This window comes from Balaenoptera physalus (assembly GCF_965194825.1).
Source record: "Balaenoptera physalus genome assembly, chromosome: 7".
Lineage (NCBI taxonomy): Eukaryota > Metazoa > Chordata > Mammalia > Artiodactyla > Balaenopteridae > Balaenoptera > Balaenoptera physalus.
The window spans coordinates 121004332-121025560 of record NC_138886.1 but is presented as its reverse complement, the minus strand read 5'-3'; the positions used below and the strand labels follow the sequence as shown (position 1 = coordinate 121025560).

Here is a 21229-nt window from a genome sequence, read left to right as displayed (position 1 = left end):
CCGGCACACTCACTGCATAAGAGATAAGCAAAACCCAACAATTTCTCCAAATATCAGCACTATTCTGTTAGAAAAAAACAAACGTTTAAAAGCAGAAATGCAATTATAAACCATCAAGAAATGAGCTTTACAAGAAATATAACAAGTATGAGTTAAAAATGATCAAAATTACGTAAGAGATATAAAAGATACAAGTAAATGTAGATATTTAACACGTTTCTGGATAAAGACTATTATAAACCCGTCAGTTCTTCTTAAGTTAATTTGTAGGTTTAAAGTAGTATGATCAAAATCCCAACAGGATTTAAGAAAAGAAAAAAGAAAAAAAATTACCCTAAACTGTACCTGTCAGAGAAAAAGAGAGCAAATAAGTAAGGAAAACAAATGAAAAAGAAGAGTGAAGGGGAAATGAGGGAAGAACCCTTCCAGGAATTAAATATATTCTAAACCCATAATTCCAAGCAAAACAGGGCCCTGGGGAATAGGCATGGACTCGTCCTCCAGGACACACAGGCGTCTCGTCTCTCACAGGCAGCACTGCAGATCAGGGGCAGAAGAAATGTTGCAGGCATTAAGTGATGCTGGGACTTTGATTAACTACTTGGCAACAATAAAGACTAAATAAAGCACATTGGGTTCTCACCTCAAACCAAACCCCAAAATAACTTCCACATGGATCGTCCTTAAATGGCGACAGAGACAGAGAGATGCGGGGGAAATGAACGAGAGGGAGAAAATAGGACCACAGAACCGTAAGGCTGGCGCAGCACCCAGTGAAAGCGGGCGGGCAGGAACCCGGCAGGACGACGACAGGGGCAAGGCTCACATGCTCCTCCCACAGCTTCTTCTCTCTCTCGTACGCCTCCTTCCTCCTACGTTCTAGCTGCTCCTTCAGCACAGCCGCGCGGGCGCTCACCTGGGCCTGGAAATGAAGACAATCAGCACAGCTAGTGCCAGAAAGAAAGGTGCGGGGTTTGCCTGTTTGTTTTTCCAGGTCTATAAAAATATTTCCTTATTAGCCAAAAAAGAAGTGGGTGTGTGTGGTTCCAGAACACAAACGTAAGCTGCATGCCCAGCACCTAAACGGGCTGCCAACACACAGCAGTTGCTCAATAAGTATTTCTGGAATGAAAATAAATGCAGGTACAGTCAAATGGAAATAAAAATTTAAAAATTTACAACTATGACTATTATGCACAAACTTGTCTTCACAGAAATGGAGATTATGTTTTTCACTTTTAGGGTTACCATTTTCTCTTCTTAAGGTTACTTGTGTGATAGTTTCATGTATTTATGCTGTGGCTTCATCAAATTGCTCTCCATAAATATGACATGAAGAGAGAAAAACGTTATTTTTCAGAAATGCAAAAGTGAGGGATAAAAGGGAAAGAAAAGTTAAGGCAAGAGAATAAGTTGGTTTACTATGAAAGACTTAAGAACACAACTTTCTATCTCGAGTTCCCATTTCCTCTAAGAAAACCTGTATCACTTCCAGTACATACCTTCAGTGCTTCCACTTTCTTACGCCTCACGTCAGCCTCCTCACTTCCTTCCTGTCCTTCGGAGCTGTCAGCTTCTTTCTACAAAATAAGTAGTGAGCAGACCACTTAGGATAGAACCGCAAACTCACTGTAGACTTCACATGAATCAACTAACATCTAAAAATGAAAAATGGCAACTTGTTCACAGCTGCAACAGAACTCTCTACAACCGTCAACTCCTATGGACACTGAGAAAAAAGACAGAAACAGAAGGATATAAAATGTACCATTTTATATGTCCATGGGTACCACTCACACTCTCCTCTCAGAATCTCCCCGGAACAAAAGGTCTTATCAATTTAAAGTCATATAAATAAGATATACTGTAACCCTATGTATATAGTTTTCTGGTCTTTGACTTTCACTGTCTTCATCAGACTTTATTTTGTGTTAGTGGCACATAATCTCAGTGTATTATAATGTCATTCAATTACTTTCTGAAAAAGAGATTTTCAACCTGCCTTTTCACCACGAAGCTTGGCTCTAATCTGTTGGCGCTCATTGAAATTCTGCAGTCTTATTTGTCTCAGCCTTGCCAGATAAACCTACAAAGAGAAAAAAAAAACCACAACATTTTAATTTAAAAGAAAAACTACCGTTTGCATTGCTAAAATGCTTTTCATTTAAAGAAAGGTGTTAATGTGAATATAAGAAATAAAAGTTTTGAAATCTGGTTAATGGCAATGTAATATTAGCTTTCAAGTGTTTAATCTAGATCAATTTGCTTCTGAAAAGAAATACAACACAATAACAAATTTTTAATTTTATCAAAAGAAAAGAAATTGAACTCAGAATTCTGAATAACAGTTATGGGGCAAAATTATGACACAGTATGTCAGTCAAAATATATTAACAGGTCCCTACAGACCTAAAGATCGTCCAGTCATTGTTAGGAATTTAAACCATGCAGGAAAGGAAGGCAATCAACTCAAAGTGACGGCGTGAGGCAGCGAGCATGCAGGAGGCGTACCTCTTCCTCTTTGCTTCTCGGCTTCCCTCCTCGTGAAGAGCTGCGCCTGCCTTCGCACAGAGCTGCCAGGTTGTGCAGGGTGCCCTGTGCATCATTTAATGTACTAAGGTTAAAGAACGACTAAGGCTACAGCAGCATCTTACCTAGGGACCACCCGGCGCCACTACTTCTGGTGGCAAATACTGATCATGTCTAGCTGATTAGCGGATAAACTGATAACAGACGCTGGCATTCTCCTTTGGCGATTTAACCAACACATTCAGTGAGAACAGAAGGAAGCAGTTAAACCCCAAATGTAATTATTCAAATAGAGACCAGCTACCTTTTTATTAGCCATTTAAGTCAACAGGTTTTTAAAAACTGCTTTGGAGGTTAGCTAAACCCCAAATCAAAATCTTCCTCTACAAAGGCCCATCATTTCCACGTGTTCGCTTACATAGTAAACACACATGCGCACACACACGCACGCGCACACACACGCACACCACAGGGAATAACATGAGCTCCAACTCCCTGCACCCGGGCACGCCCTGGTCCTGGACTGCAAATGACCCGCCCAACCACATGCCAACTAACATGGTTTATCACAAGCATGGAATGATCGCCTCCTTAGAAATTACTCATAATTACCCACTTTCTCTTCCTGTGGCACCAGCTGTGGTTCAAGAGCCTCCCAATTGAAAAATCCTCATCCCACTTCCCCTTCTCACGTCTTTCTGTCGGCTTGCTGAATGTGTACTTTTTATATTTCCCTGCTTTTACCTGCTTCCCATTTATTTTTAAATCTGCTACACTCTGTGTTCTGATCCCATTGTGGCTCTGAAAATCTTCCAAGACTACCAATGCCCTCCAAGTTCGTAATTCAAATGGACCCTTTTGAGCAAATTTTGCAATGAACATTTCCATTGGAAATTAGTTTTCATTGAATCCATTTAGCTTATGTCAGTATTTTTTTTCTCTCATAAAAATCATATATGTTCACTGTTGAAAACGTATCAAACAAAGAAAATACAAATCATTCGTAATTCTACCATCTGAGAAACTTACAGTTTCAGAGTGTTCTCCTCCAGATTTCCTTCTATGCCTATGTAGGAATTCAACCATTTTACTTTGAAATATTATAGATAACAACAGAAAGGTGAGAAGTAATGTACAGGGAGGTCCCGTGTACCCTTCACCCACCCTCTCCCAACTGTATCGTCCTGCATAACTGTGGTACCTATCCACACTGGGAAGCTGGCACTGCACGAACCACAGAGATTTCACCAGCTACAAGCGCTCACGTTTCTGTATCTGCATCAGTCCAATTTTATCACACACGTAGCCTTATGTGACCACCATCAAATCAAGATACTTAACTGTACCATTACTATGTCACTTGACAGCCACATTCACGGCTCCCATCCCTGCCCGTCAACTACCAATCCGTTCTCCACGTCTACAGTTGTATTTCACAAGTGCTGTACGTATGTATGGAATCGCACGGTATGCATCCTTCTGAGCTTGACTGTTTTCACCTGGTATTACTTCCTCGCAGTCCCTGCAAGGCACTGGACGCACGACTGAATGGCCTGTTCCATCTCAGTGCTGAGCAGCAGACTATGGTATGGAAGTACCATAAGTTGTTCATTCATTCACCCGTTGAAGGACACTGGGGTTTCACAGTTTTGCCTATTAAGAACAAAGTTGCTAAGAACATGCATGTAATAAGTTTCTTAGTGAAAATAAGTTTTCTCTTCTCTGGGACAAATGCCCAAGAGCAGAATTACCTGCTCTTGGTATGACAGATCCATTTGTAGTTTTAAAAGGCACTGCCAAACAGTTTTGCAAAGTGGCTGTATCATTTAACATCCCTACTAGCAATGTTATGGTCAGCCACTTTTTCCACATCCTCACCAGCATTTGGTTTTATCACAATTTTATTTGAGCCATTCTGATGGATGGGTAGTGATATACTATTGCGGTTTAAATTTGCATTTCCCAAATGGCTAATGATGTTGAACATCTTTTCATGTGTTTATCTGCCATCTGTGTCTGTGTCTGCCATTCATCCTCTTCAATGAAATGTTTAGACTGTCTTTTCCCCATTTTCTAACTGGACTCTTTGTATTTTTAATGTTGAGTTTTGGTGGGTTTTTATATGTTCTAGATACAAGTCCTTTGTGAAACATGGGGTTTAGAAATATTTTCCCCCAATCTGTAACTTGTATATTCTTCCTCTTACCAGGGTCTTTTGCAGAGCAAAAGTTTTACATTCTCATGAAGTCCAGCTTATCAAGTTCTTCTTTTATGGATTGTGCTTTTGGTGTCAAGTCTAAGCACTCTTCGTCTAGTCCTAGGTCTTGAAATTTTCTTCTTTTTCTCTAAGCTTTACAATTTTATGTTTTAGAGTGCATGATCTGTTTTGAGTTAATTATTTTAGGTGTGAGGTTTAGGTCAAGGTTCATATTTTTGCCTACAGATGGATGTCCAATTTCTCCAGCACTAACACTGAAAAGGCAATCCCTCCTCCACTGAACTGCTTTTGCTTCTTTGTCAAGAATTAGCAGGGCATATTGGTGTGAATTTACTTCTGGGTTCCCCCACACTGCTCCACTGACCTAAGCAAGCCGTGACACCAGGAAGAGTCATTCTTCCCACTTCAGTCTTCTTCAGAATTGTTCTGGCTATTTTAAAGCCTTTCTCTGTCTATATAAATTTTAGAATAAGCTTGTCTATAAAAAAATGTTTCTGAGATTTTACTAAGAATTACAATTATTAGTAAAACAATTTAAGAATACTTGCCGTTTTTATTACCTTGAGTCTTCCAATTAATGAACATGGTATGATTCTCCAAATATTTAAATCTTCAATTTCATCAAGATTTTGTCATTTTAATTGTACAAATCCTGCATGTTTTGTTATACTTTTTTTCATTTTCTTTGGAGCAACTGTAAATGGTATTGCGTTTTTTTAATATGTTTCCACTTGTTCATTGTCAACGTACAGAAATCAGTTGATTTTTGTGAAGTGACCGTATACTTTTATAACTATAATAAATTCATTTTTTAGTTCTAGGAGTGCTTTGATAGAGTCCTTCAGATATTCTATGCAGATAATCATGTCAACTGGAAATAGCAACAGTTTCATTCCTTCTTTTCAAATCTGTATGCCTTTTCTTTCTTTTTCTTTCCTTACTGCAGTAACCAAAACTGCCAGCAGTATGTTGATTAACAGTGGTGAGAGCTAACTTCCTTGTCCTTTTCCAGACTGTAGAGGGAGAGCATTCAGTCCTCCACCTGTAAGTATTAAGTTAGGTGTAAGTTTGTTTATAGACGCCTATTATGAGGTTGAGGACATTCCCCTTGCTTTCTACTTACTGATAGTTTTTATTTATGATGATGTTGAATTCTGTCAAAAGATTTTCTGCATCCATTGTTATGATCACATGATTTTTCTTCTTTAGCCTGTTGATATGGTGGGTCTCACTGATTTTCTAATATCGAAACAGACTTGGGTTTCCAGACTAAATCCCACTTGGTTGTGGTTGGATTCAATTTGCTAAAATTTGTTGAGAATTTTTGCATTTAAGTTAATGAGATATTAGTCTGTGGTTTTCTTTTTTGTGCTGTATTTGTACAGTTTTGCTATCAGGGTAATACAGGCCTCAAAATGAGTTGGGAAGTGTTCCTTCTGCTCTGACAGCCTGAAAGAGAGAGTATCATTTTATCACATTGATGTTAATTCTTTGAGTGTTTGGTAAAATTTGCCAGTGAAACCATCTAGGCCTGGAGATTTATTTCTTGTCAGTTTTTAATCAAAAGTTCAATTTTAAAAATAGTTATAGGGCTATTTATCTATTTCAATTTGGCTAAGTTCTGGTAGTTCGTGGTTTTCAAATAGTTGGTGCATTTCTTCTAGGCTGTTTAACTTATGAGTGTAAAGTTGTCATCTTTTTACTCACTAGATCTGTAGTGATATCCTGTTTCATTCCTGATATTGGTGATTTGTGTCATCTCTTTATTTTTATCAATCTTGCTAGAGGTTTATCAATTTCATTCATTTTTTTCTAAGAACCAATTTTTTGTTTCATTACATTTCTCAGAAGTGTTTCTGTTTTCAATTTCACTGACTTCTACTCTTAATGATTTCCCTCATTCTGCTTGCTTTGGGTCTATCTTGCTCTTCTTTTTCTAGCATCTTCAGGTAGGAACTTAGACTACTACTTAGACTACTGATTTGAGACTTTTCTTCTTTTCTAATTACCTTAGAATTAATTAGAATTCTTAATTAAGAATTAAGGCTATAGAATTATAGCCTTTAGTGCTATAAATTTCCCTCACAGCAGTGCTTTAGCTGCATCTCACTTTTTTTGGTATGTGATGTGTGTATTTTCATTCATTCTTTGTATTTTTAACTTTCCTTTTAGATTTCCTCTTTGTCTCTGTATTATTTAGAAGTATTTTTAACTTTCAAGTGTTTGTAGATTTTCTTGTCATCTTTCTATTATTGATTTCTAGTTTGATTCCATTACGTTCAAAGAATATGTCATATAACTTTAATTCTTCTGAATTAGTTAAGATGTTTTATGATCCAGCATATGGTCTATCTTGGTGAATGGTTCATGGGCACTTGAAAAAATGTATTCTGCTATTGTGGGATAGGATGTAAATTAGATCTTGGTGGCCTGTGGTGGTGTTTAGCTATTCTATACCCTTGCTGATTTCCGACTAGCAGTTCTATCAATCACTGAGGATGTGTTCAAGTCCCCAACTATACTTGTGGATTTGTTTATTTCTCCTTTCAGCTCTATTAGTTTTATATATTTTGAAGTTTGGTTGTTTGGTATACACCCATTAAGGATTGCAATAACTCCTTATTGGACTGATTCTTTTGTTATTATGTAATGTCTTTCTCCCTAGTAATTCTGTTTGCTACGTTAACAACAAATTCTTTTAGCTTATTTCGTTTGAGAATGTCTTTATTTCCCCTTCATTCCTGAAGGACGGTTTCATCAAATATAGGTTTCAGGGTTGACAGTTCTTTTCTTTCAGCACTTGAAAATTTTTATGCCACTTCTTTCTGCACTCCATGGTTTCAGATGAGAAATTTGGTGTTGTTCCAATTGGTAGTCCTTTATAGCTAATGTGTCATTTCTCTCTGGCTATTTTAAGATTTGTTTTCTTTGTCTTTTACTTTCAGAAGTTTAATATTCCTAGGTGAAGATTTCTTTAAGTGTATCCTATTTGGGGGTTTGCTCAGCTTCTTGAAGCTTTAAATTTATGTCTTTCACCAAATGTGGAAAGTTTTCAGCCATTATTTCTTCAAATACATTTTCCACTCCCATGCTCTTTCTATTATCCTTTGGGCTCCAACGATACAAATGTTAAATCTTTTGTTATTGTCCCACAAATCCTTAAGACTCTGATAATTTTTTTCAGTCTTTTTTCTGTTGATCAGATTGAGTAAATTCAATTGATCTGCCTTCAAGTTCAGTGATTATATCTCCATCAGCTCCACTTTACTACTGATTCTACCCAGTGAATTTTAAATTTTGGTTATTATATTTTTCCAATTATATAACTGCCATTTGGTTCTTTTTATAACTTCTAATCCTTCACTGAGATTTCCCCCTTTTTTCATTCCAGAGAATTCCTAATTGCTTGTTGAAGCATTTGTTTAAAGCAGCTTTAAAATCTTTGCCAGATAATTCCAGTATTCAATTGGCCCTAGGTCAGCTCAATGTCAAGTTGTGGTTTTCCTGGTTCTTGGTATGACAAGTGATTTTTTTATTGTATCCTGAATATTTTAGGTATTATGTTAGAAGACTCTTGATCCTATTTACATGTTCTGTTTGAGCAGGCCATTTAGGTCCTGGCCTACTTTTGTGGGGCTTTACTCCAATGACAGTTTGGCCTTCTGAACTCTTGTAATGTTAATCTGGTCTGCTTTGTTGTTCCGGTGCTGATGGAGCTCCTGCTCAGTCCATCCTGCTGTTATTCTGTGAGGATGAAGTTGCTTCCCTGCATCACCTGCTGTTACTGAAAATCTCCTGAGGGTGGGGGTGAGGGGCAGATGCCACTGGGCCTGGTCTCCTTGTCATTAGGTGGACAGCATGGGGACACAGAGCTTTGTGGCAACTGCTGCTATGGGTAGATGGATCACCTGCTCATGGACCAGTTGTTGAGTAGACTGGGACGGTCCAGGGCTTTGTTGCCACTGGTGGGTCAAACTGCCCTCCAAGTCACCTGCTGATGCTGCAGTTGTGGGATGGGGTTGGGACACCCTGGGGCTTCACTGCTGCCCATAGTTTAAACCACTCACCAGGACCCCCCTGTGGCACATATTGGGGTTCTTCTTTCCTAGTACGTTGGCAAGTGAGAGGGTTTTCTTGGGGTTTTTTTGTTTGGTTGGTTTCTTTGTTTTTTGGTCTATCTCTACGGTGGATCTGGATTGCAGGCATGCCCAGCACCCAGTCCATGATATACAGGAGATGTGACTTCCAGAGTATTTAATTGTATTTAGGCGGGAAGAGCAGGGAAAAGTGAGTCTATGCCATCTTGTCCTGGAACAATGCAGAAGTCATTTTTTAGCAGCTAGGGTTTCTGCACTGCAATACACTCTACGATAAGACCAGTACAGTTGACCCATAAACAATATGGATTTGAACTGTGAGGTCCACTGATACTCAGATGTTTTTCAATAGTAAACATTCTACAGTCCTACACGATCTGCGGTTGTTGAATCCATGGATGAGGAGCTGCAGACATGACTTGGAGGAACCATGTATACAGAGGGTAGGCAGAGGGTAGGCTTAAGTTATATGCAGATTTTCAACATCAAGGCAGGTTGGTGCCCTCATCCCTGCATTGCTCAAGATTCAACTGTATATTAAGGTTCCACAGAGTTACTTGGGATTGCTGTAAAGACTAAAAGAGAGCCTTATGGGTTGAACTGTGTTCCCCCAGAATTCATATGCTTAAGTTCTAACCCCTAGTACCTCAGAATGTGACCTTAGTTGCAGACAAGATCTTTATCAAGTTAAAAGAGATCACGAGGGTGGGCTCTGATCCAGTATGACTGGTGTCCTTAGAAAAAAGGGGAAATTTGGAGACAGACGCCCGTACAGGTAGAACACCATGTAAAATGAAGGGAGAGGCTGGGGTGATAACTCTACATGTCAAGGAATGCTAAAGATAGCCAGGCAACCACTAGAAGACAGGGAGCAGATTCTTCTCACAGCCCTCAGAAGGAACAAACCCTGCTGACATGCTGATCTCGGACAACTACCCTACAGACTGTGAGGTAATAAATTTCTGTTGTGTAAGATATTTAGTTTGTGGAATTTTGTCACAGCAGCTCTAGTAGACTAATACAGAGATAATGCACATAAATTGTTTAACATAATATCTGGCATAGTAACCTTTCAATAAACAGTTGTCATTTATTACTTAATTTTTGGTTTAAGTGTCTATCTCCTTTACTGCTTAAGTCCTCCTGCTGGCACAGAACCTAATATATTAGTCAATAAATGTTTGTGTAATACTAAAACAATGAGTGAAAGAATGAATTAAATATTTTACACTTCACTGCACATTTTAAAGGCATTTTTCCATTCATGTAAATAAATACAGAATGACTTAAGATGAGGTAGTAAGACAATAACATTTCTCAAGGTAAATGATACTGCTTCATCATTTTTTATAAAATTCGTAAGTGTTCTGTTAAATCATTCAACAGAAGAAGACAGATAACCAAGAAAATTCTTGTATATGTGTACCAGGAGACGTGTACAAGAATGTTCAAAGCAGAAACTAGATCCAACCTAAATACCTACTATCAGGTGAATTTCCTGCAGTATATTCATACAACAGAATATTATACAGCTAAACCCAACTATGTAAATGAATTTTAGAAAAATAATGACGAATGAAAAAAGGCAAGTCCCAATCTATATACAGTATGATATAATTTTTATAATGCTCAAAAATAGGCAAAACAGAACAAGACATCATTCAGACACATATACGTAAGTGGAAAAAGCATTTTTAAAATATCCATAGGAATGATATATCCAAAATTCAAGATAATGGTCACCTCTGGGAGAAGACAGAGGAACAGTCAGGACAGGGGTTGACAAACTATGGTTCAGGGGCCAAATTCAGGCTGCCACCTGTTTTTTTATGTTTCATAAGCTAGCATAAGAATGGTTTTGCACATTTTTAAATGGTCAAAAAAATGAAAAGAGTATTTCATGACCACATAAAAATGATACGAAATCCAGATTTCAGTCCCTAAGTAAGTTTTATTGAAACTCAGCCATGATCACTCATTTACACAGTGTCTATCGTTACTACTTTGCTACAATGCAGAGTTAGTAGTTATGACAGAGATCTTATGGTTTGAAAAGACTAAGATATTTACAATCTGGCCCTTTACAGAAAAACACCCACCAATCCCTAGATTAGGGAACAGTACACAGATAGAACTTAGTGTTCTACCTCCTGGGTATGTTATTTTGCTTGATAATTTACACATATATATTAAATATATGCTTTTTTATGTACCAAAAATTATATTTTAGAAGGACAATAAGGGAATCATTTTTTTAAAAGAACTGAAAAAATTATCTTCTCAAAATGAACAACTTAGTGTTGAAGAACTCTACAAGAGTCAGAAAACTACAATCCTCAGGTCAAGTGCGGCCAGCTGCCTGATGGTGTAGATAAGGTATTTTGGGTTTTTTAAAAAACATATTTATTGGAGTATAATTGCTTTACAGTGGTGTGTTAGTTTCTGCTTTATAACAAAGTGAATTAGCTATACATATACATATATCCCCATATCTCCTCCCTCTTGCATCTCCCTCCACCCTCCCTATCCCACCCCTCTAGGTGGTCACAAAGCACGGAGCTGATCTCCCTGTGCTATGCGGCTGCTTCCCACTAGGTATCCGTTTTACATTTGGTAGTATGTATATGGACATGCCACTCTCTCACTTCATCCCAGCTTCCCCTCCCCACCCCATGGTGTCCTCAAGTCCATTCTCTATGTCTGCATCTCTAATCCTGTCCTGCCCCTAGGTTCCACAGAACTTTTTTTTTTTTTTTTTAGATTCCATATATATGTGTTAGCATACGGTATTTGTTTTTCTCTTTCTGACTTACTTCACTCTGTATGACAGACTCTAGGTCCATCCACCTCACTACAAATAACTCAATTTCGTTTCTTTTTATGGCTGAGTAATATTCCATTGTATATATGTGCCACATCTTCTTTATCCATTCATCTGTCGATGGACACTTAGGTTGATTCCATGCCCTGGCTATTGTAAATAGAGCTGCAGTGAACACTGTGGTATATGACTCTTTTTGAATTATGGTTTTCTCAGGGTATATGCCCAGTAGTGGGATTGCTGGGTCGTATGGTAGTTCTATTTTTCGTTTTCTAAGAAACCTCCATACTGTTCTCCATAGTGGCTGTACCAAGTTACATTCCCACCAACAGTGCAAGAGGGTTCCCTTTCCTCCACACCCTCTCCAGCATTTATTGTTTGTAGATTTTTGGACGATGGCCATTCTCACTGGTGTGAGGTGATACCTCATTATACTTTGGATTTGCATTTCTATAATGATTAGTGATGTTGAGCATCCTTTCATGTGTTTGGTGGCAATCCGTATATCTTCTTTGGAGAAATGTCTATTTAGGTTTTCTGCCCATTTTTGGATTGGGTTGTTTGTTTTTTTGATATTGAGCTGCTTGTAAAATTTGGAGATTAATCCTTTGTCAGTTGCTTCATTTGCAAATGTTTCCTCCCATTCTGAGGGTTGTCTTTTCGTCTTGTTTATGGTTTCCTTTGCAGTGCACAAGCTTTTAAGTTTCATTAGGTCCCATTTGTTTATTTTTGTTTTTATTTCCATTTCTCTAGGAGATGGGTCAAAAAGGATCTTGCTGTGATTTATGTCATAGAGGGTTCTGCCTATATTTTCCTCTAAGAGTTTTATAGTTCTGGCCTTACATTTAGCTCTTTATCCATTTTGAGTTTATTTTTGTGTATGGTGTTAAGGAAGCGTTCTAACTTCATTCTTTTACATGTAGCTGTCCAGTTTTCCCAGCACCACTTATTGAAGAGGCTGTCTTTTCTCCACTGCATATTCTTGCCTCGAAGATCCCACATGCCACGGAGCAACTAAGCCCGTGCGCCACAACTACTGAGCCTGCGCTCTAGAGCCCGCATGCCACAACTACTGAAGCCCACGCGCCTAGAGCCAGCGCTCTGCAACAAGAGAAGCCACTGCAATGAGAAGCCCGCATACCGCAACGAAGACCCAACGCAGACAAAAACAAATAAATAAATAAATAAATAAATTTTTAAAAGGTGACCCTGACCCTACGTGTGTGGGTTCATCTCTGGGCTTTCTATCCTGTTCCATTGATCTATATTTCTGTTTTTGTGCCAGGCCCAACTGTCTTGATTACTGTAGCTTTGTACTAGAGTCTGAAGTCAGGGAGCCTGATTCATCCAGCTCCATTTTTCTTTCTCAAGATTGCTTTGGCTATTCGGGTCCTTTTGTGTTTCCATACAAATTGTGAATTTATTTCTTCTAGTTCTGTGAAAAATGCCATTCGTAGTTTGATTGGGACTGCACTGAATCTGTAGGCCGCTCTGGGTAGTATAGGCATTTTCACAATGTTGATTCTTCCAATCCAAGAACATGGTAAATCTCACCATCTGTCTGTATCACCTTTAACTTCTTTCATCAGTGCCTTATAGTTTTCTGCATACAGGTCTTTTGTCTCCCTAGGTAGGTTTATTCCTAGGTATTTTATTCTTTTTATTGCAGTGGTAAATGGGAGTGTTTCCTTAATTTCTCTTTCAGATTTTTCATCATTAGTGTAGAGGAATACAAGAAATCTGTGCATTTTGTATCCTGCTACTTTACCAAATTCATTGATTAGCTCTAGTAGTTTTCTGATAGCATCTTTAGGATTCTCTATGTATAGTACCATGTCATCTGCAAACAATGACAGCTTTACTTCTTCTTTTCCGATTTGGATTCCTTTTATTTCTTTTTCTTCCCTGATTGCTATGGCTAAAACTTACGAAACTATGTTGAATAATAGTGGTGAGAATGGGCAACCTTGTCTTGTTCCTGATCTTAGTAGAAATGGTTTCAGTTTTTCGCCATTGAGAACGATGTTGGCTGTGGGTTTGTCACATATATGGCCTTTATTATGATAAGTTCCCTCTATGCCTACTTTCTAGAGGGTTGTTTCATAAATGGGTGATGAATTTTGTCGAAAGCTGTTTCTGCATCTATTGAGATGATCACGTTTTTTATTCTTCAATTTGTTATTATGGTGTATCACATTGACTGATTTGTGTACACTGAAGAATCCTTGCATCCTGGGATAAACCCCACTTGATCATGGTGTATGATCCTTTTAATGTGCTGCTGGATTCTGTTTGCTAGTATTTTGTTGAGGATTTTTGCATGTATGTTCATCAGAGATATTGGCCTGTAGTTTTCTTTGTGACATCATTGTCTGGTTTTGGTATCAGGGTGATGGTGGCCTTGTAGAATGAGTTTGGGAGTGTTCCTCCCTCTGCTATATTTGGGAAGAGTTTGAGAAGGACAGTTGTTACCTCTTCTCTAAATGTTTGATAGAATTTACCTGTGAAGCCATCAGGTCCTGCACTTTTGTTTTTTGGAAGATTTTTAATCACAGTCTCAATTTCAGTGCTTGGGATTGGTCTGTTTATATTTTCTATTTCTTCCTGGTTCAGTCTAGGGAGGTTGTGTTTTTCTAAGAATTTGTCCATTTCTTCCAGGTTGCCCATTTTATTGGCACATAGTTGCTTGTAGTAATCTCTCATGATCCTCTGTATTTCTGCAGTGTCAGTTGTTACTTCTCGTTTTTCATTTCTAAATGTATTGATTTGAGTCTTCTCCCTTTTTTTCTTGATGAGTCTGGCTAATGGTTTATTAATTTTGTTTATCTTCTCAAAGAACCAGCTTTTAGATTTACTGATCTTTGCTATTGTTTTCTTCATTTCTTTTTCATTTATTTATGATCTGATCTTTATGATTTCTTTCCTTCTGCTAACTTTGGGGGCTTTTTGGTTCTTTCTCTAATTGCTCTAGGTGTAAGGTTAGGTTGTTTATTTGAGATGTTCTTGTTTCTTGAGGTAGGATTGTACTGCTATAAACTTCCCTCTTAGAACTGCTTTTGCTGCATCCCATAGGGTCGTCGTGTTTTCATTGTCATTTGTCTCTAGGTATTTTTTGATTTCCTCTTTGATTTCTTCAGTAATCTCTTGGTTATTAAGTAGTGTATTGTTTAGCCTCCATGTGTTTGTATTTTTTACAGATTTTTTTCCTGTAATTGATATCTAATCTCATAGCACTGTGGTTGGAAAATACACTTGATACAATTTCAGTTTTCTAAAATTTATCAAGGCTTGATTTGTGACCCAAGATATGATCTATCATGGAGAATGTTCCATGAGCACTTGAGAAGAAAGTGTATTCTGTTGTTTTTGGATGGAATGTCCTATAAATATCAATTAAGTCCATCTTGTTTAATGTGTCATTTAAAGCTTGTGTTTCCTTATTTATTTTCATTTTGGATGATCTGTCCATTGGTGAAAGTGGGGTGTTAAAGTCCCCTACTATGATTGTGTTACTGTCGATTTCTCCTTTTATGGCTGTTAGCATTTGCCTTACGAACTGAGGTGCTCCTATGTTGGGTACATAAATATTTACAATTGTTATATCTTCTTCTTGGATTGATCCCTTGATCATTATGTAGTGTCCTTCTGTGTCTCTTGTAATAGTCTTTATTTTAAAGTCTATTTTGTCTGATATGAGAATTGCTACTCCAGCTTTCTTTTGATTTCCATTTGCATGGAATATCTTTTTCCATCCCCTCACTTTTAGTCTGTATGTGTCCCTAGGTCTGAAGTGGGTCTCTTGTAGACAGCATATATATGGGGCTTATTTTTGTATCCATTCAGCCAGTCTATGTCTTTTGGTTGGAGCATTTAACCCATTTACATTTAAGGTAATTATCGATATGTGTGTTCCTATTACCATTTTCTTCATTGTTTTGGGTTTGTTATTGTAGGTCTTTTCCTTCTCTTGTGTTTCCTGCCTAGAGAAATTCCTTTAGCACTTGTCGTAAAGCTTGTGTGGTGGTGCTGAATTCTCTTAGCTTTTGCTTCACTGTAAAGGTTTTAATTTCTCTGTTGAATTTGAATGAGATCCTTGTTGGGTAGAGTAATCTTGGTTGTAGGTTTTTCCCTTTCATCACTTTAAATATGTCTGCCACTCCCTTCTGGCTTGCAGAATTTCTGCTGAAAGATCAGCTGTTAACTTTATCGGGATTCCCTTGTATATTATTTGTTGTTTTTCCCTTGCTGCTTTTAATATGTTTTCTTTGTATTTAATTTTTGATAGTTTGATTAATATGTGTCTTGGCGTGTTTCTCCTTGGATTTATCTTGTATGGGACTCTCTGCACTTCCTGGACTTGATTAACTATTTCCTTTCCCATAGTAGGGAAGTTTTCAACTATAATCTTTTCAAATATTTTCTCAGTCCCTTTCTTTTTCTCTTCTTCTTCTGAGACCCCTATGATTCGAATGGTGGTGCGTTTAATGTTGTCTCAGAGGTCTCTGAGAGTGTCCTCAATTGTTTTTATTCTTTTTTCTTTATTCTGCTTTGCAGTAGTTATTTCCACTATTTTATCTTCCAGGTCACTATCCGTTCTTCTGCCTCAGTTATTCTGCTATTGATTCCTTCTAGAGAATTTTTCATTTCATTTATTGTGTTGTTTGTCATTGTTTGTTTACTCTTTAGTTCTTCTAGGTCCTTGTTAAACGTTTCTTGTATTTCTTCCATTCTATTTCCAAGATTTTGGATTATCTTCACTATCATTACTCTGAATTTTTTTTCAGGTAGACTGCCTATTTCTTCTTCATTTGTTTGGTCTGGTGGGTTTTTACCTTGCTCCTTCATCTGTTGTGTGCTTCTCTGTCTTCTCATTTTGTTTGACTTACTGTGTTTGGGGTCTCCTTTTCGCAGGCTGCAGGTTCATAGTTCCTGTTGTTTTTGGTGTCTGCCCCCAGTGGCTAAGGTTGGTTCAGTGGGTTGTGTAGACTTCTTGGTGGAGGGGACTAGTGCCTGTGTTCTGGTGGATGAGGTTGCATCTTGTCTTTCTGGTGGGCAGGTCCGTATCCAGTGGTGTGTTCTGGGGTGTCCCTGAGTTTACTATGGTTTTAGGCAGCCTCTCTGGTAATGGGTGGGGTTGTGTTCCTGTCTTGCTAGTTGTTTGGCATAGGGTGTCCAGCACTGTAGCTGGCTGGTCGTTTAGTGGCGTTGAGATGGAGATCTCTGGGAGAGCTTTCGCCTTTTGATATTACGTGGAACCGGGAGGTCTCTGGTGAACCAATGTCCTGAACTTGGTTGGCTCTCCCACCTCAGAGGCACAGGCCTGACACCCAGCCGGAGCACCAAGACCCTGTCAGCCACGCGGCCCAAAAGAAAAGGGAGAAAAAAAGAAAGAAAGAAAGAAAGAAAAGAAAAGAAAGCTATTAAAATAAAGAATTAAAAAAAATTTAAAATAAAAAAAAAAGAAAGAGGAGAGCAACCAAAACCAAAAAACAAATCCACCGATGATAACAAGAGCTAAAAACTATACTAAAATACAAACAAAAAAAAAATGGACAGACAGAACCCTAGGACAAAAGGTAAAAGCAAAGCTGTACAGACAAAATCACACAGAGAAGCATACACATACACACTCACAAAAAGAGAAAAAGGGGAAAAAATATATATATTGTTGGTCCCAAAGTCCACCTCCTCAATTTGGGATGATTCGTTGTCTACTCAGGTATTCCACAGATGCAGGGTACATTAAGTTGATTGTGGAGATTTAATCCGCTGCTCCTGAAGCTGCTGGGAGAGATTTCCCTTTCCCTTCTTCGTTTGCACAGATCCTGGGGTTCAGCTTTGGATTTGGCCCCTCCTCTGCGTGTAGGTCGCCTGAGGGCATCTGTTCTTTGCTCAGACAGGATGGGGTTAAAGGAGCAGCTGATTCGGGGGCTCTGGCTCACTCAGGCCAGGGGGAGGGAGGGGTACGGAATGCAGGGTGAGCCTGCGGCAGCAGAGGCCGGCGTGACGTTGCACCAGCCTGAGGTGGGCTGTGTGTTCTCCCGGCGAAGTTGTCCCTGGATCACAGGACCCTGGCAGTGGTGGGCTGCATAGGCTCCCGGGAGGGGAGGTGTGGAGACTGACCTGTGCTTGCACACAGGATTCTTGAGTGCAGAAGCGGCCTTAGCATCTCATGCCCGTCTCTGGGGTTTGCGCTGATAGCCGCGGCTCATGCCCTGGAGCTCGTTTAGGCGGTGCTCTGAATCCCCTCTCCTCGCGCATCCCGAAACAATGGTCTCTTGCCTCTTAGGCAGGTCCAGGCTTTTCCCCAGACTCCCTCCTGGCTAGCTGTGGCACACTAGCCCCCTTCAGGCTGTCTTCACGCAGCCAACCCCAGACCTCTCCCTGGAATCTGACCTCCGAAGCCCGAGCCTCAGCTCCCAGCCTCCGCCCGTCCTGGCAGGTGAGCAGACAAGCCTCTTGGGCTGGTGAGTGCTGGTTGGCACCGATCATCTGTGCGGGCATCTCTCTGCTTTGCCCTCCGCACCCGTTGCTGCGCTCTCCTCCGTGGCTCCGAAGCTTCCCCTCCACCCTCCCCGTCTCTGCCAGTGAAGGGGCTTCCTATTGTGTGGAAACCTTTCCTCCTTCACCGCTCCCTCCCACTGGTGCAGGTCCTGTCCCTATTCTTTTGTCTCTGTTTTTTTCTTTTTTCTTTTGCCCTACCCAGGTACGTGGGGAGTTTCGTGCCTTTTGGGAGGTCTGAGGTCTTCTGCCAGCATTCAGTAGGTGTTCTGTAGGAGCTGTTCCACATGTAGATGTATTTCTGATGTATCTGTGGGGAGAAAGGTGATCTCCACGTCTCACTTCTCCGCCATCTTGAAGGTCTCCTAGATAAGGTTTTACCAGCACAGCCCCGCCCATTTGCTTCGGCTTTCACTGCCACAGCAGAGTTGAGTAGTTACTCAGGACAGCATATGGAGTGCAAAGCCTAAAACACTGACTATCTGCCCTTTTACAGAAAAGGTCTGTCTACCCCTGCACTACAAAATCATCAAATCCACACGTTTTACCTAAAGTAAAGCAAATACTAATATGGGATTTAAAAAGGAACAAACAGCAAAGCAAAATAGCTAGAAGAATGATCTCGAAAGTCAGACACACTGGGCTTGCATGCTGCCTCTGGACATACCAAGTGATCTCGGGCAAAGTACTAATGACTGAGTCAGTTTCACAACCTGTGACCTTGGAATAAAAATCCCCACTGCAGAGAATTACTGTCAGGATTAGATTCTAAGTAACTTTAGTTTATTTTTATAAATACTGCTCAGAGAAAAAGAAACAAACAAACCACCTGGTTTGAAGTCTTACTTGTTAAGAGTTTCCTTAACCTTCATTTTTTAAAAATGTCAAATTACCTGAACAGGGAAAATTTTGAATTCGCATACAAGCATATGAAATTACTCTGAAATCCATGGTTACTTTAAATTACAATTCAACCTAAAAATTGTTTATGTCCTAAATGCTTATTCACAGGTCGGGGACTTTCATTTCATTTTGCCGCAGAAACAATGTTGTAATCATTATGATTTCCCAAAGCAGTTAATAAAATGTACTGATCAAATAATTTAACTACAGCAGTTTCCCAATTCCAGAGGATTAATCTTTAAGACTCAGAACTTACTCTTAACTGTTTAGGTTTGATTATTTATAATGAGATTGTAAGTATTAGAAAACACATATTAGGTTTAAGACATGTATCTGTCACAATCTCTTTAAGACTGCTTCTCTTCATCAGCAAAATGGATATTTTATGACTGGTTATAAGGATAAACCACAGTGTAATATATATACATTTTCAAACTGTACAAACAAATCATGAGTATTAATATGTATCAGTGGAAAAGTATTTATTATGTGCTGCCTTAAATCACTGGTGTTAATATGTTTTTCTTGAAGAGTCAGGGTTATTACCATAAATATCCATCACAGTCCTGTGTTAGAGGTACAGTTGTTATATAAAGGTCTCCGTAGTTACAATGCAGAATGCTGTCAGAGTCCAAAAATAAGCATTAATGACCACTATAAAAGTAGTCCCCAAGTAACACCAGTTTCTCCTCATTCATCACATCAAGGTCTCTGTTGATCAATCTCTCCCTGATTGCTGAATGTTGTAAATATCTGACAACATAGTGCATGTCTAATGCAAACTGACTGGCAAAGAAAATTACTTATCTTGCCAAAGATGAAGGGTTTCATGAAGATGATAACAATGATACTGGAAAAATTTTTCAAATCACACGTAAAACCGTCTACAAATACAACAGGATTAGATAAATTAAGTGAATTTTTAAAAAGTGAAAAGAATTATGATGCTGGTCCTTCAAAATATTATGGGTATTAAAAAATTCAGAAATGATCTTTGGAAAACTGCCAAAATCTCAGCCATTTTTGCAAGAAACAGCCCTCTTTTATAATATAGTTATAAAACTGAAACATACAAAAATTGTGACGTGAAGGGTATACCACCTTTCATCAATTCTAATATGAACATTGTTCACATTTTAACATCTCTGAAATGGGATGCATCTTACAATCAATAGCATCTCTATGATCTGTTATAATGTTATAAACTGTGGGCCGGGCAGCAATTACAACATAGATGTTACTGCCTGAGAATGTATGAACTTTGTCAATTTTTTATTTCTTGGCGTCTTAACTGGACAACCTCAACTCCTCAGTTTTAAATTAAAAAAGTCACATACTGGCTTGTTCAAGAGGAAACAGGAGCCTAGTAGTTGTTGAAAACCTTCCATTGATTCCCTCTGATAAGAGCAAGAAAGCACCAGCACCAAAGCTTGCAGACTGGTGCTGACTCCCTGAGAGAAAATTCGGGTTCTCTTTTAAGAATCGCTGAAATCTCAGTGTGCTTGGTGGCATAGAGGATAATATTATTTGAGAAAACATGAACGTCAATGACCCTAATTTTAAAAACGAATGATTGGAAAGTCAAAGTATGAAAGTAAAGTAGATTTAGGAATGTATACCTTTACCAGTTTATTTCATTTATATTTTCCTTTGTATGGATGCTCATGAATAACATAATAAAAAAAAATCCAAAAGACTGATTTCAACAAGTATAAAATAAAAAGGTTAAGTGATAAAAAGCATTGTATCAAGTTAAATTGGCAAGATTTTTTCTCTTTTAGTCATATATATAATAACAATATGCCCTATAGTTGTATCTTAGATTTGATAAAATACATACTGTATTCATTACACAATTCTAACAGAAAAATTATAATCCTCCTCAAGTTAGTTACTTTCAGAATCAATATGGACTTGGAAGTATATCCAAAATTCTGACAAATATAAGACAAAATAATTTTTAAATTTCATTTTTCAAGGTAAAATCCCAATCAAACCCTTTTTCCACTCTTTACTACAAAATGTGGGTCTCTATTTTAGCTGGATTTACTTTCAGTGGCTTTTCCCAACATGAATGCTGCTGGGCTAAGGAGGGTCTCCTACACGAGACACAGGGCTGGCTGACTCAGCACCTCACGCTGAGTGAGCGACGGTTCCCAG

General features: G+C 38.7%; 1 protein-coding gene across 12 annotated transcripts in view; it reads right to left on the bottom strand.

Annotated features, from left to right (window-relative positions):
- NEK1 (NIMA related kinase 1) overlaps positions 1-21229 on the bottom strand; it is a 223059-nt gene that overhangs the window by 81851 nt on the left and 119979 nt on the right. For 6 of the 12 annotated variants that reach the window (XM_082468835.1, XM_082468834.1, XM_082468832.1 and 3 more), the window contains 4 exons: positions 2512-2595; positions 1999-2086; positions 1503-1576; positions 752-922 (listed from right to left, as the gene is read on the bottom strand). The exons of 1 other annotated variant lie outside the window; for it this stretch is intronic. In XM_082468835.1, coding sequence (XP_082324961.1) covers positions 752-922; positions 1503-1576; positions 1999-2086; positions 2512-2595 — 417 coding nt within the window. The remainder of the gene's footprint in view (positions 1-751; positions 923-1502; positions 1577-1998; positions 2087-2511; positions 2596-21229) is intronic. 5 more of the 12 variants (XM_082468830.1, XM_082468836.1, XM_082468838.1 and 2 more) reach the window with 4 other exon arrangements.